This window comes from Lagenorhynchus albirostris, chromosome 2 (assembly GCF_949774975.1).
Source record: "Lagenorhynchus albirostris chromosome 2, mLagAlb1.1, whole genome shotgun sequence".
In the NCBI taxonomy this organism is placed as follows: Eukaryota; Metazoa; Chordata; class Mammalia; order Artiodactyla; family Delphinidae; genus Lagenorhynchus; species Lagenorhynchus albirostris.
In genome coordinates this window covers 52,866,014-52,882,533 of record NC_083096.1, presented here as the reverse complement: position 1 = coordinate 52,882,533, position 16,520 = coordinate 52,866,014, and the positions used below count along the sequence as shown (strand labels likewise).

General features: G+C 43.7%; 1 protein-coding gene across 1 annotated transcript in view; it reads right to left on the bottom strand.

Annotated features, from left to right (window-relative positions):
• Positions 1–16,520, bottom strand: part of ASTN1 (astrotactin 1) — a 325,315-nt gene that overhangs the window by 80,293 nt on the left and 228,502 nt on the right. The window contains exons 12-14 of the mRNA XM_060142171.1: positions 10,200–10,366; positions 7,630–7,824; positions 6,117–6,244 (exon numbers count right to left, since the gene is read on the bottom strand). Coding sequence (XP_059998154.1) covers positions 6,117–6,244; positions 7,630–7,824; positions 10,200–10,366 — 490 coding nt within the window. The remainder of the gene's footprint in view (positions 1–6,116; positions 6,245–7,629; positions 7,825–10,199; positions 10,367–16,520) is intronic.

Genomic DNA, 16,520 nt, shown 5'->3' with positions numbered 1-16,520 from the left:
GAATCATAGTAACAACAGCTATCACTTATTGAACCTATACTCCGTACCAGGCATTCAGCTAAGCACTTTGTATATAGTCATATGATCCTTGTAAACTAGGTGTTATTGTCTGCATCTTATAAATGAGAAAACTGAAGCTTAGACAGGAGTTTGCACAAGGGCCCTAGGCCACCAGGTAGAGCCAGGATAAAGTTCCAGATGTGTCTGAGACCAGAACAGGGTTCGTAACTATTCTACTACAATACTCCCTTAATAAACTCATGTGAAACTCTGGGCTTACTGTAACACACAGGTTTTTACACTCTTTAATAGCTGCAATAATTGACTCAGCTCAAGTTCCTGATAACATCGATTGTTGTGTCCCACTTAACTGATTTGTGTTCCGTATCTAAGTTTTAATTACTCTGAAGCTGATAATGCTTGTTTCGTCTTTACCAGGAGGGACAGTGTCAGCATGACTAAGTTAGTAAGGGGCAGGAATGGGCCCTATACTGAGTGTCATCTATGTGCAAGACACATGATAGGCACTTTATTTGTGGTCCCTATTTTACAGATGGGAAAACTGAGGCTCTGGGAAGCCAAGTTACTTATCCAAGGTCACTCTCAATAAATATATCCTTGTAGCCTCTTAGTGATGTTGTAATGAGCTGTTCTTGCTTGAACACCTTGTAGAAAGAGTGGCACTCTACTTGAATTCTAGCCATTACTATAAATATAAAATGCTACAGAAACAAAATAATTAGGCCACAGGAAATTAAAAAATCACCTTGCTAAGTTTAGAGCACCAATTTTGGCTTCATTTCTATGCCTGATGTATGCACATGTGTGCGTATATATGTACATATGCAAATATAATGGCCACATATATGATAAATTTAGATAGACAGTGAGCGTGTGTGTGTAAATATAATGGCAATAATACATATGTAGTGAATTATCCTGCCATTTTGACCCATGCTTCCTTCAGGCTAAATCAACTAATTTAGTGCCTAAACTGGATGAAGAGTAGGTAGGATTAATTAGCTGCTTGTCAACTCTGATCAAATTAGCTGAGTGATTGCCAAATTTCCATGTCTGTGTGAATCATATGGGAATAATTATCGGTAGAAAAACAGGAAAAAAGGTCAGAAGAGGTGCTTATTGAATCAATTGCTTAAATCTGATCTCAGGTAATCAAAGATAAGTTACTTGAAACTAAAAGAAGGTTTTCAGCAATTTTCCTTTCAAATGCTCTTCTGTTAGGGCATTAAGCTTTGTGACGGCAGTCATACTTCTGCATACGCTGGCTTTTCGCCTTTATGTCAATTGTAAAAGCGTATAAAGGAAATTCTAACTTTACAGGTTTAAGACTCCAGTCACATACCTCCAAGGTACGTTTCATTCGAGTTATAATGTGCATGTTTTGTAAAACTGTTCTACGTAGTATGCATTCTCTAGTGATGCTAGCTCATCAGCTTGCTATTATTTCAGAAACTCTATTAATAAAAAGATAGCAAGCCCGATAAAGATTTTTCAGTATATCAGGAAACATTCCCTTTAATGGACCTGTTTCCTAGCAGGAAAAGAAAAGGGCAGGAAATCAGGAGGCGGGAGTTCTAAGGCACCCATGCTGCCGAAGGGGGCAGTTTCTGCCTGCCAATCAACTGGCCTGAGCTTCCTCTCTGGCTACCTGCCCAGGGGACCTTGCGATTCTCAGTTGTTGCATCTGTAAAGTGAGCGGCTTAGCTCAGATGACCCCTTGTTTCCTTTTCAATTCTGTGATTCCAACCAGCTGTGTGACTTGGGGCTAGGCAACTCCTTTCTTTCAGTTTTCGTATCTGAAAAGTGAGGATGATAGTATTCATCCTGCCTACTTTACAGGTAGGTTGTCAGGACAAAATAAAGTTACGGGTATAAAAGCACATTGAGAAAAGCTAAAACATCGTATACATACATGGTTTCCATAATGTTGTCACCCTCCTCCCTACCTCTCTCTCATCACTTCTAATTGTGTGAACTTGACATTTGTTAATTGATGTTTTTGTTATAAATTCCCAGGCCTTAGTTCAGGTCAGTAGAGGGAAGGGAAAATAAAAGAAGCACGGGTGTTGGCGGTGGGCAGGGATGACAGTGTCCCACATTCGCCCAGGATGAGCCAAACAACCGAACTCCATTACTTCACTGCTAAACAACAATTCTACTGAGTGCCTTTATGCTACACCATAGTCAGGGAAACAGTTATATAACTGTTAATTCTTGGGAAATGTTGTTCTGTGCCCACTTACAGATAATATTTCCATTAGTTAAAAGGAAAGGGATATTTAAAAATATCTATTTTCTTGCTGAGTCATAGGATTCTTTCTCGGTGTGCCCTTGCAATGCGGTTAGTCCCAGTTTTTTATTTCATTTTATTATTATTTGTGATACATTTGTGAATGACTTTTTTTCCAAACAAAATATCTGTTTTCTCAAGAAAGAACATTATTTTTCCCTACATATGCTTGAAAAAAAAAATGACTGAATAGACCTATGTGATAGAAAAAGAAAGAAACAAAGAAAGAAGGGAGGAAAGAAGGAAGGCAAGCAGGCAGGCAAGGTAGGAAAGAAAGAAAGAATAGAGAAAGAAGAAGGGAGGAAGGAAACAAGAAAGGGAGGGAGGAAGGGAGGGACGGAAGGAGGGAGGAAGAAAGAAAGGAAGGAAGGAAGGAAGGAAGGAAGGAAAGAAGGAAGGAAGGAAGGAAGGAAGAAAGAAAAAGAAAGAAAGAAAGAAAGAAAAGAAAAGAAAGTTAGTTTTCTCCTGTTATTTTATTGAAATGCCAAGGGGATGCTTAAGATTCCGTGATTATGGTGCCCATCGGACCCATGAATGTGACCAGCAGCCTCCTCTTCCTCCTTGATCTGCCTCTGGACTCTTTTTTTTTCTCAGCTGAGAGACTGAAAATACAAATGGATGATGGCCAGACCGCATGTAAAAAGAGAACTCTGACCCACAATCTGCAGCAACCAGCCCAGCAAACCACCCTATTATCTACAGCAACCAGCCCAAGAAGCTAATCTACCGTCTCTAAGTCAGACTTGTAGGAAGTCAGACCACCATTTCTTCTAGTTCAGGAAGCCAAATAATAACCCCTGTAACAATCAGGCCAAACTCACCAGGACTTGATTAATAACTGACAGCTTCCCTAATTTTTGTTCTTGCTTCCAAGTTAGGTTCCACCAGAGAAAGTCAAATAGGTCTCCTAAACATTTACCTAAGAATATGTCACTCCTGGTTAGTTGGATCACCTGCCAACAACTTACATGCCTATCAGGGCATATCTGAAGCCCTCCCTTTTTTCCACTCTGAAGCTTTCCTACTTCTCTGCCTGCCTCTCAGTCTCTGCCAAAATGCAAGTGATGGTGGCTGACTCCCTTGCTGTGTGTAAATAGCCTTCACCTGTTTTCATTTTGTTGGTCTTCATTTATTTCCACACAACTTATAACACCAAAAAGGCTTGTAAAGCGTAAGAGTTCTTAACTGTTTTGGTAAGGAAGAAGGTAATCGGCAAGATAAAACACATACATCAGAAAATTTCCAGTACATTCTTTAAGCCAATAATTCTGAAAGCTCGAAATAGCTGTTATGTGTAAAAGGATTCTCTAGTTAAATAGATTTGGGAATTGCTGGGCTAAGTAAAGTAAAAGGCATTTCTTTAGTGCAGGACTTCTTGGAATCTGTTCCATGCTCAGGTGCTGCAGATTGCTGAGAGGTAGATGCTACTTCCAAATTATTTGAAGATAGAACCTATTTATGAGTGGAGGGCTGGTTTTTCATAAAAAAACATGCTTGAAAATGCTGATATAGAAGAACCTGAAGATCACTTTCGCCCAAAAACCTTTTAAGCTTGTAGGTTTATGGGGACTGTGACCTATAATAGCACATAGTGCGGCATGATATGACATTCTCTGTATGACTCTCAAGAAAGATATAATTAAAATGTTACCAGAACTAGGAAATACATATGGAAGAAAAGTGGTCAACCATCTCTAACTGATTCTTCTAGTTATTCTGGGCTTTGAAAAACAAGACTGATTCCTTCTTACATCAAAGGAAATACCTGCTCTTGGACTAACTGGTATCACTTCTTAATCAAAATACATTAAAAAGAAAGGCTGGGTAGAAAACTAGCAGGTCAAGAAAAGTTCTCTCTGTACTTTTAGGAATGTCACTGTCTCAAGACCATGAAAAAGCAAAGGTCCCACCAGGACATCCTTCCACTCCTTTTGCCTCTGATATACCAAACCAGGAGAGGTCCAAGGGCACAGGGAAGAAAGAAGTTTCTCTTGTGGATTTGAACAAAGTTTGGATCTTTTTCTTATTTCCAAAGATGGAGATTCAGGCACATGTTTTTCTGATGCTTCTCAGATCTCTCCTCCCCAAAAAGCTCAGGTAGCATCCAGGACTACTCTGTGTCTTCCCAGCCTGACAACTGAAATCTCACTTCCATGTAAGTTCTAATGTGTGAGAGAGTTGCCCTGGTGACTCTCTAAACAGAAGCCAGGTAGTTTATTGGCAGTGTGGAGCCTGTCCTGCTTCTGTGCGCCATCTCACACCTCCTTTACAAGGCATTTTACACACACCCAGCAAGTGTTTCTCAGCCAATGACATGGAAACAAGAAAGCCAGATTGCCAAACACTAGAGACGTAGGCTTTCAGGACACACCCAGAGGTGCACTTTAATTTTTTCAGGTTTGTGTGTGTGTGTATGTGTGTGTGTGATCTTTTAGAAGGCAGCTTATTTCGATGAGATTTATTTCTGGTCCAGAATATATCTAATTGTTTTCTCCCTTGCTCCCTTTCCTTCTTCTATAAGGAAAGCACAGTTTGGTAGTTTGAATGTTCATATTTTCTTTCTTCCTTGGTATATTTATATATTTAATAAACATACATCTCAGTATGTATCGGGAACTGTTTTTAGAACTTCATGAATATTTATTCCTCATACTAATCCTATAAGAAAGATAATACTATAATATCCATGTTTACAGGTAAAAAACTGAGCCATGGAGAAGGTAAGTAACTTGTCCAAGATCACACAGCCAGTGAAGAACTGAGCTTAGCTGTCAGGATTCAGAGCCTAAGCTAGTGATCACTATGCTATACTAACTCAGACAGACCTACTTCTAATCCCACTCCGGTCTAAATGAAATTTTCGGACATAACTTGATATCTGAAAAAGGCTTACACTCAGTTCAAGCTATTCTTCAGAAAAGGGGAAAATAAAGGGGAGAAGGGTCTAGAATAAGGAAGACATAGAATGAAGAAGGGAGAGGAGTAATGGAGAAATGAACAAAGCTGACAGCAGAAGAGCTGATGTCGAGACTCCTAGTAAGTGATGCTGAGTTCCTGGTTGGCTGCCTCTTAAGGGTCCCTGGAACACTTTGAAATGCCTTCTTTGGTCCAGGAGGTGCTAACTGGGGGTGTTTAGTGGCACAGAAAGGAGAAACGACCGCTAGTATTCCTGCCTCTCCCAATCAGCCCATACCTTCGTTCCACAGTGAGCCGAGGAGAAGAGTGCCGTTGGGCTCCAAGCAACGTTGAGTGACAGGTGTTATGATCCCCATCTTATTATGGGGGCCATGAGACCCCAAGAGACTGTATTGTCTAATGTCACACAGCTAGAAAGTAGCAGAGCCAGGAGTCAAACCCAGGGTCGTCTGACAACAAAGCTCTAGCATTCTCTACTCTCTCACACTGCTCTAGAAGCACTTGCCGGGGAACCAATGCCAGATACTTAGGCTCTAAGCAATCTACCTTCTTTCTACCTCTCCTGTGACCTAGTCACTTCCTCTAATCCACTGAGAACTCTGAACTCTTACATATCTATTATTTCATTTGTTTTCAAAGCATCCCAATAAGACTAGCAGGGAAAGGTATTATTATGGTCATTTTGCAGAGAATTATGTGATAATATTGGCCGTTTCACTGACAAATAATCCTACTAGTGTTCAGTTTTAGGACTGAGCTTTTATCACATATCAAGAAAATCACTGGCTTTGAAACCAAAATAAGCAAGGTCAAGCGTCTTGAGCTCACAGCATCACAGGGAGCTGCTTGTTTGTTTCTGCCAGTTAAGTAAGGTGTGTGGCACACTCACCAGTCAAGAAGTCTGGGTCCGGGGTTGGTTCTGAGATTTCCTCCAGGCACTGATTCTCCAGGGGGACAGTGGCCACCACAAGACCATCTGGCAGTTGCTGGTCTAAACCTCGAGCAAAGTTGTTTTGCCTGGAAACAGAGGCCGACCTTCATCTCTGAGTGTTCAAGTGAACGCCACTCTTTGGTGAGCGATCTATGTCTCAACCCACAATGGACCAAAAACTTCCCCTCACCCTGGACCCCACTCAAGGAACATGTCTGGAGCAAGACACGAGTGTGAGAAGTAGGGCAAGGGCTGAGGGAGATGAGAAATAAACCAGCTGAAAAGGTCTACTTACAAGATCGAGAATATTCTTCCCCCCATCCCACACCAGTCCCTACTCCCTGATCCCCTCTCCAGAAGATCTGGGCAAATGAAGCCACCACAATATTCATTATGACACCTCACTGCTTGCCATTGGCAAATGAGGTCCCAGGCTAAAAGGGGAAATTTTAGTAGTCTACTGTCTGTAACAGAAAACACAACTGACTCCAAAAAATAGCTCGAAAGTTTACTATCAGTTTGCCTGTAGGAGTCCAGACCTAGCTTGCTATCAACTGCTGGTCCATATTATAACACTTTCAACATCATCATCATCATCATCATCATCATCATCACCACCATCATCTCCTGAAATGCATGGATTCTGAGGATGATGTATTCAAATAACCTAAGATAGATTAGGGACAGGGGTCAAATGGAGAATTTCCTAGAAATAGTCTAAGTCAGTGGTTTGAAACATTTTGTTCTCAAGACCCCCTTTACACACTTAAAAATAACTGAAGGCCCCAAGTAGCTTTTGTTTATGTAGATTATATCTATCAACATTTACCATATTAGAAATTGAAAGAAAAAATTAAAAAATATTTATTGATATATTTTTAGATGACAATAATAAATCCATTAAATATTAACGTCTTGAAAAATGATGAGACAAGTGGCATTATTTTACATTTTTTTGCAAGTTTTTTAAATGTCTGATTTCATAGAAGACAGCTGAATTCTCACCTCTGCATTCAACTTATTGCAATATATTGTTTGGATTGAAGTATATGAAGGAAACCCATCCTCTCTGTAGTTGGAAAAGGGAGGACTTTGAATATCCCCTGAGAGGATCTCAGGGACCCTCAGGGATTCTTGGACCATACTGAGGACCTATGCTAGATTGACTCATTCGCCAAGACTCAGAGGGATGATAGAACCTGAGCATTTTGTGGTGGCTTCCATGGAAAATCTTGTAGTCTCTGCCTGGGCAAGGTAAAAATTTATTTTAACACTTTACTGTTCAGGGTTCTTGGGTTCTGGAAGGAGAAGTGTGAACCTAGTAAAGACCAGGGCAGAGAAAATAACCTATCCTTTTAGGGTCACAGTTACCTGGATCCGAGATACAAGACTTTATGCTGACTCTAAGGCCCATCAGAGAAGAGATCCACCAACAGCCCTGAATAACCAGCGCTATGGACGTGGGGTTCACCTGAATGTCCCTTTCAGCACCTGTCCAGCAGCCACTTCCTTGGAATGGTTGTTGTAACCAAAGAACATCTCCCCAAAGAGGGTCTGGTTCATGGGGAGCTCTCTGCTTTCCCCACAGTCACCTCCCTCTGGACAGGTCTCTGCGATGAGCTGGCAAGAGCGTCCATCCACACCAAGCTTGTAATCCTCGATGCACCTAGCACGGTGGAAAGCTCAAGGTAAGAAGCTATTCCATCAATGAGCCGTGCAGCCAACGCAACCCAACAGACTGGAAAAAAATGCCTTGGGAGAATGTTGGATAGCCAAAGATTATGAGTATCCTGATTTGATTTTGTCCCCTATATAACTCAGTTTCTTAGGTCTATAAACCGAGTCTTCTTGCATTATGTGAGCATACAGAGCCTCTCACCTTTCCTTCGTGGATAAGTGCTTCCAGAGCTTTGCAGTTCTTTCTCCTCTAATAAATGTAGGATTTCCCAGATAGGTCTGAGTAAGAATCACTGGATATAAGCTTATAAATGAGTTAACACATTTAAATACAAAGTATTCTAGAGTCTTTCTCCAGAACAATCTACATGGCCAGACCCTGCATTTGTTTGGAGGCTAATTAGGCAGCAAAAAGAATGACACTGTGCTTAAGAAATTAATAACCTTCTAACCTGGTCCTGTGACAGGTCAGCTAAGAAATTAAAAAGATTGATCATCTTGCTGCTGTGCTCTGTTTGAATATATCCAAACATAAGATTAACTCCCCCTTAATTCAGAGTAGCATTCCTGAACTAAAGAGATGTTAGGGCATGTTGTGTGGACACCTCCTTGATATCCTCCCCATTAAACATGTGCAGTTACTCTAATGGAAGAGCAATACTGATGTTGGTAGATATGGGTCAATAACCCGTAAGTCATTAATTGGACTTTATTTGTAGTTATAGTGAGAAGAACATTATTTGTTCGTTCAAGTAAGAACGGCTTTGATAAAGCTGTCATTTTAAAAGCATATTGATTTAATTTGGGTCTCTCCTTAGAAACATACCAAATTTGGAATTTATAGATGTTCATGACATTAGAACACATCATTTATTGCTATCTATAGTAATTGTTGCAATAAGATAAAGAACTCTGTTCTATATAGAGGAACAAATTATCATAGTTTTAAGTGGTGAGAAGCAATATTATCATGGCAATTACGCCGCCCTTTACTGGGTTACCTTGAATTAGCTGATTGAACTCCACATCTGTAAAAGTGAGAAAAACAGTAGCTGCTTTGTTGGGTTACTGAGAAGATTAAGTGAGATACTGAACTCAAAGAACTTACGTTGTGCCTAGCCTATAGTAGGTGCTCATTAAATGCTGCTATCGTCATTAGCAGAGGTACAAATGAAGCCTATGTTAATGTAACTTTGTTTTCCCCATTCACCATTTACATATCGTGTGAACAGGTGTGAGCAGAGCTCTTTAATTATAAGTGCATGTGATTTGGTCTTTCTAAAGAACCTCAAATCAAGGACTTCTTTTGGCAGGCTATATATAGTGGCTTGGAGAGTGCTAAAGGTACGTGGGTACCAAATTCTGATGAAATAGGAAAGAAAGTCCAGTTAGGGACCTACTGTATTAGTCCAGGCAACAGACCTGATTTGGGACCCACAAAGGACTTTATGGCACCAGCTGAGGTCTGGGACAAGATAAAGTGGTTCCTTCCTTGAGCCATAACACAGTGTTTCTGGAAAGAATTTTAAATTTGGCTGGCTCCTTCTTAGTCCATCCTGAGCATCTTGACAACTTGCCCTTTCACACTGCCATCTCCCCCATTCTCCTTTGTGCTCATGGCCGCACATCCCATCGTAAACTCCTTTGAGAGAGAGGAGACCAGATCTCACATCCTACTGTGTCTCCTATATCTGACACCTAACTAGGTTGTCTGCACAAAGTGGGTGCTCAAATATATGTGTATTAAATAAATAAATTCTATGCAACTTTGGCTGAATTTACCTCATTAATTGAAGTGGGTCAACCATAATGATGACATTATAGAGACTTTAAAATTGAGATCAAGCTTCCATTTATGGAATGGGATTTTACAAGAAACTAAACAGGAAAACTGCCACTTGCAAAGAAAGAAAATAAAATGAAATACAATAAAATAACATTATTAGCCCACTGAATAATCTTCTCATGATTATGCAGCAGGCACTGGCTTTCGGCAACAATCCAGCATGTCCCGTCTTTGATAACTGATTAGTTTCACACAATCTTTCCCAAGCTTTTGGACCGTGGAATCCTTTTGTCACAAAACAATTAACATAGCACCACAAACACAGTTTGGAAATTCTGGTGTAAGCAGGCAATGATTTAGGTAAACCCCTAGGTCAGTTTCCTCATTTTCAGTGGTGACACTAGATTTCCCCTAAGGGTCCTTCCAACTCTGACTTTAAAAATACCCCTTTTCCAGTCCTGAAGGCTCTTTCCTCAGAGCCTAAGGGCTGGCCTAGAGTGACCAGTTCACATCAGTTTACTTTCCTGAAAGTCCCTCATCCCAGTAAGCCGGTTGGCCTCATGGGCAGTTCAACTCACCCGCAGAACATGAGGATGTTGTACACAGCGGGGTCATCCGGGAAGGGCGCCATCTGCTGCAGACACAGCTGCTCACAGCCACCGTTGAAGCCATCAGAGCAGTCCACGCCGATGTGGCGGTCATAGCAACCAGAGCTGTCCTTCATGGGGCTGAGTCCGGATGGGCACTGGCACAATCAGAAAGCATCCACACAGGTGGGTGAACCCGGGACCTGGGTTCTCTGGGAGCCAGAGTGTAGCCACTGATGCCTATTTTTAGCATTCAGCCTTGAAACCGTCAACATTGGTAAGTAATGCACGAGTTTCCCACTATGCTGGACTCCCTATAAAAGCAAGTGACCTTTTTTGACATCTCGCTTCTTCTCTCTGGGCACAGATCACACACATTTGCATTAAAGCTGATTCCTACCAGCAGGCTGGAAGGGAGCATTGCAGCAAGACAGGGCCGAGGTGTGCTGGCCTCCCAGTTGGGCCTCAGACGGGCAGGAGAGCGGAAGTGATGGGCCTGAATTAAAATGCATTAGAAGAGACTCCTTTGGGCTAGGGGAAGGGGGTGCTGCTGTTTGGACTTAGGATTAATAGGACTTTATTTTTGATGTCCAAAGCACTTTGTCAACATTGGTACCGGATGGCAATGTTGGAGGAAGCGGACTGAGCCAGGGCTGCCAGCCGGCAGCAGGAAGTGGACTTTCTCTGTGACCTTGGACGGAGCCACTCTCTCCTAGTGAGCGTGGCGGTACTCATGACCTTCCCACCTCAAGGATGCCCTGAGGAAGATGCACAGACCAGGGTACCTGCTACATGAGCACCCACAGGTGCCATACTTGGGTTTGGGCTTTATCCCAGTTCCCTGGACACTCAGTGTAAAACGCTGAGCTTTTCTGTACCACCACGTCCTCAATAAACTACCCAAGAATGACAGCAGAAGAGATAATGCAGGAAGAAATAATCAGTCAGGTCCCAGGCAAGATGAAAAGGCTCGGTGAGCAGTTGGAACACTCACAGGGGATCCACGACGAGCCAGGCAGTGTCTAATATTCCTGCGTCTTACTCACGCAACCCTCACAGCATCCCATAAGGTAAGCGGGCGCATCCTCATTTTACACGTGAAGAAACGGGGGCGCAGAAAGCTTGACCTCCCTAACGTCCCATGGCTGATCACGGCAGGACCGCACCTGAAACCTTGGCAGGCTGCACCATCACCAGCTCACAGCACAATCAGGTTCTCCCACAACAGTCACTGTTGACTGAACACTTACTTACTAGTAGCCGGGCGCTAGGCTATGTGCTTTAGGTATTTCATCTCACAGCACCCTGTATTATCCTCATTTAACAGACCTGGAAACTGTTAACACTGCCAATTAACGCATGAACTTCTTACTGCACTGGATTCCATCTAAAAGCCAATGCAAAAAAATACTCTACGTTTACATTGCTGCTGATTCCTTCCAACAGGCTGGAAGGGGAAAGATAACTTGCCCAGGGTCCAGCAGCTTATATGGGGCACAGCTGGGGGTCTGTGTAGATCTGACCTGATTTTAGTGACTGCTATACACCTACTGTCAGCTAGCTAAAACACTCCTCCAAAACTAAAACCAAACAGCAAAAAAAAGCCTTTTAAAACTCGGTAGAACGGTGTTAAACACCTCCTCTCCTGCGCTGCTGCCTGTCTGGCTCTAGCTCCTGGTTGCCAAGCACCTTGGCCTAGTAGCCTGGAGCTGTCACAGGTGTGCCTCTGAAAACCCACCTCCCCTCTCTCCATGCTTCCCAACTGAAGATCACAGCAGGATGGGCACTGTTTGCTGACACTAATTCTGCAATTTCCCAAACAAATGCCCCCCCACCATGAGCCTGCCAGGCTCTCAGCCTGGTCCATCCCCTTTCTCCCCAGGGAGCCAGCTGGAGTGCTGGAAGGTGACAGCATTTAAGGATGTTTCCAAGGGCTGCCTCACGCTGTACACACCCAGATGTTTCAGATGATGGTAAACGAGCCAATGAGGCGGCTGAGGATTGCACCCCACGTTTCTTTAGCCCCCTTCACGCACCCACTTTCTTGGCCACCCAGCTGTTAGGCCAGATGTGCGACCAGAAGGGAGCTGGCTTCACCGCTGTGAAGCTGCCCAGGCAGGGACATGGTGGGTACCGAAACACAGAAGTTTTACTGGAATTAAATGGGCTGCACTGGTTGCCGTGAGTTCTTTTTTCCTTCTATAAAGCTTGAGAAGAGCCATCAAAGTACAGACAACGCCAGCGCTCCTGTTATCCCACCTCACGTGGTTTCAACCCTGGTACCAGCTTAGCCATCTCAGTCACTAGCCAGCACTCCCCATCGCCTCAACCACCTGCTTTCTTTTCAGAATGCCCCATCAGGCGTGATGTTCGACAAAGACGTCACCAAATGAAACCCGAGCAGGCTTTGTTCCAGAACCCCCAAACCCGGCACATCCACATCTTGTCTGGCCCTGGTGTCTAGATAACCATCGCTGTGCCGGATTGGACCACCTGATGTTTACCCTTTTGTAGGAGATGTGGAAAGAAGACAGCTGCCTTGTCCAAGTTGGATTTCTTTTCTCTTAAGTAAAGCTAAAAATAATAATAACAGCTATTGGGAATTAAGCAATTCCATGTGCAGGACAATCTACGTAAATTATCTTCAATCTCACAATTAGACTTTTTTCCCCTTATTTTATAAGTGAACAGACTTAGACTCGGAAAGATTAGTAGTAACTTGTTTAAGGTCACAGAGGTGGAAAATGGCAGAATCAGAATTTGGACCTAGTTCTATCTGACCCCAGTGTTCATTTGTGTCCCTTCCACTCTGGCATACTGCTTCTCAAGTGTGAGAAAAGCTGGATCTTTGGAATTGCTAAAGAATAAAGTCAATGTGTCAACAAAATAAAGCAATCCCATAGATCTGTTGTTTGTTTGTTCAACTGTCTTAGGCAATTCCTTGAGTACATTCTGGAATCAATTATGGATTTCTAGATCCAGCCTAATATTCTCTCTCTCCCCTTCTCTTCACACACACACACACACACACACACACACACACACACACACACACACACACACACACACACACACTGTATTATGGGTGCATATATTTATAGGACAAAACACTGCAAACTGTCCAGAGCAATGACCTTGAAAGCAAGACAAGATCCTCAATCACTAAAAAAGATGCAATTATCTTCACTGCACTGTAACTTACTTGGGCTGCAGTTCAGAGTAAAACATTTTTGAAAGATTTCAAAAAAAGGAAGCTGAAACCAAAAATAGAGTTTTCTTCTTAACCCTTGCTGAACCAGGACTCCCATCCCAAGGAGTCTAACCAATCAAGTTTCCCACGGTATAAATCTGCTTTTGTTTTTGCCTGAATGTTTCATGTGCTGTTACAGTCACATGTTGAGCTCCTCAAAATCTATATCTAAACACAGAGAAACTATACGCTCCAAATCATGGCCTCTTCCTAGAAGTATCTGCAGCTAGAGACCAGTTGTCAGGAGAGAAATCTGGCCTCCAGGAGGAGCTTGTAGTTTCCCTCTGCAAGTGCTGGCCATTCTCTTCTCCCAGCTTGTGGACAATCCCTTCACTTCCTTAAAAGAGAACTGTTTGCTCAGGATTGAGCCCCAAGGTCAGACATTAACCCCTCTTCGCATAGGTTACATTTAGCAGTCCCAGGAAGAAAACTCCATGTATTATGGCAACAACCCTTACCCATCAAGAAAGTCTAATATATGAGCTCATATTTCAGTGACCCCTAAAATACACAAGGTTAATCATCTTTCGTGTGATGCTCATGGCTTCTTGACTTATCACTGGTCTAAAGCATAACGTGCTAATGAGATTTAAATGATTCTCCCCATTCAATTCCTTTTCTTCACTGTCTTTCCCCTCTGTTTCTACCAATGATTTTTGGTTGATTCATTACTTAGGAGTCTAGTCAAATCTTACTCAGCCTGAGACACACACACCTCAGTTCCAGGTTATGAGGTGGAGGCTCTGCTGGCAGACGCATATGACTGATGGACACAGGAGTGTATTCAGCGCCCCTGGGAGAAGAGGAACAACTTTCTACAGCTGAGCCTGCCTTGCCTTACCTGGATGATTCATAAGACATGCAACCATAATGCCTACTCGAAATAGGTTCTTTTTTACAACACGGCAGTCTTATTCTTTTCATAAATAACGATTTCCCCGGCTGTTTGATGGGCTTTGACATGTAAGCCCAAGCCATGCAGGAGCAAGGGGGAAAAGTCTGATGGAATTAAATTTCTATTTCAGCTTCCTGCCCCCGCTTCTCTGAAAGCTTCTGAGGCATAGCCTTCTGCTTACTGTCCTACAGAGAGAACGAGAGACGGTCATCTGTAATGGTCTCCGCACATCTGCGCTCCGGTAGAGGTGAAATGACACATTCTGTGGGAAACCATTGTGGACAGCAAGTGGACAGGAGGGCGGCAGGGTCGCTGGGTAATTCAGTGCTCATTAGAGCATAATGCTCTGGCAAGGAAGGTCACGTGTTCAATACGTGAGCAAGCAGGACAGCAGACCTCTCACCTTCCGAGGCCACAGTCTGCTCACCTAAGGATGTGCAGACACCTCACATAGCAGAAGGCATTCTGGGGGGGTCACTGTCAGGATGAGTGTGAAGATAAGGAAGAAGCATTAGAGCACAGGCTTTCCATTTTTATAATTTTTTAAAAATAGTTTTATAGTGTTGGAAATCATTTTCAAACTTCAAATACAGTTTTATATTAAACCTCAATAGGTAGGCTTGGTAAGAATCGAGATGCTCTGGTTAAAACTGGGAGAGAGGAGACTAGAGTCCTACCCACCAAGGCTCCTCCAGTTCCCACTGCTGTCTCCCACTGATGGCACCAAGGATGCCTGTGACATAATCCCTGGAACCTGTGACGAAAGGGGCTCTGCAGATCAAGTTAAGGCTCTTGAGATGAGGAGATGATCCTGGGTTAACCAGGTGAGCTCAATGTAATCACAAGACTCCTTAAAAGTGCAAGAGGGAGGACAGAAGAGAAGAGAGAGAAGATGTCCTACAGAAGACTGGTCAGGAAAATGCAATGTAGCTGGCTTTAAAGACGGAGGAAGGGGACCATGAGCCCCCAAAATGCGGGCAGCCTCTAGAAGCTGGAAAAGACCAGGAACAGAGCCGCTAGAGAGGAAGGCAGCCCTGCTGACACCTTCATGTTAGCCCAGGGACACGGAATTGGATTCTCACCTATTGAGCCGTAAGATAATAAAATGGCTGTTGTTTTAGGCCATCAAACCTGTGGTAATTTGTTACAGCAGCAATAGGTCACTAACACATGGACTCTGCAGGACCCCCTGGGGCTCCACAGCACAGAGAACGGGCACTCCTGTGCTGCGCAGGTGGGGACCACTGCTCCCACCCTGGCACAGTGAGGACAATGGGTAGGAGTAGGACCTGTTGTCCGCGGTGGGGGGCGGACCTCTGCTCCAGGAATCATCTAAACGTTCAGCAATCCCGCCGTTGGAGAGTGGTCTGGTTTGGAACAGAGTGACTGAGGCTGGTACAGGGCTATGCCTTTCACGGGTATTTGTTTCCTGTCCCCAGAGACTACATAAATAACAGGGCAATTAATTGGGTAGCAATTAACCCTGTGGGAGTCCATGCATAACAGAGAGACGTGCCCTGCCTTCCTAGAAAGAAGGAAGGTTGAGCAGCTGATGTGGACCAAGCCCACCTGTCTGGCTTGAACTCAGTCAGGAAAATATGCGGTCGAACCTGTCTCTTCCCGCATCTCTGTCCCTCTCCCAGGTTCATTAAGGGCCAGCGTGCTCTGAGTGCCTCCTCTTCTTTCATAAGCATATGCCTTTCCAGGGAAGCCTTTCAGTTCGACACTCAGAGAACTGAATGTCAGGGTTGATGTGGATGGAAGGAGGAAGGGAGCCCGATTCTCTCCACACTGCAGGTGCTGCAGCTGATGCCCTTGTCCCTGGTCCTCCTCCAGATGACACGGAAGCCCTGGGCTAACGCACCAAGGCTGCGGGATGGTACCGATGCCCAGTGGAATCAGATCAGGCGCAACGTCAAGTTTTTCTCAGTAGGGTCACAAGATTATGAGGTGGCCCGTCAGCTCTCAAGCCCCAGTCCTCCTGCCTCAGGGATCCCGTGCTTCCCAGCCAATGAGAAACAGTCGGTTGAATGGGCCCGGCCCCCTTCTCCCTCCAAGAGCCACATGGGCCAGTGACTTCAAAGTCTTACGCTAATGCCAAGTGCTGGTATAATTGGGTGACTTCTGCAGTGGCTCCGATTCACAAATGCAGCGGCCTTATTGCAAA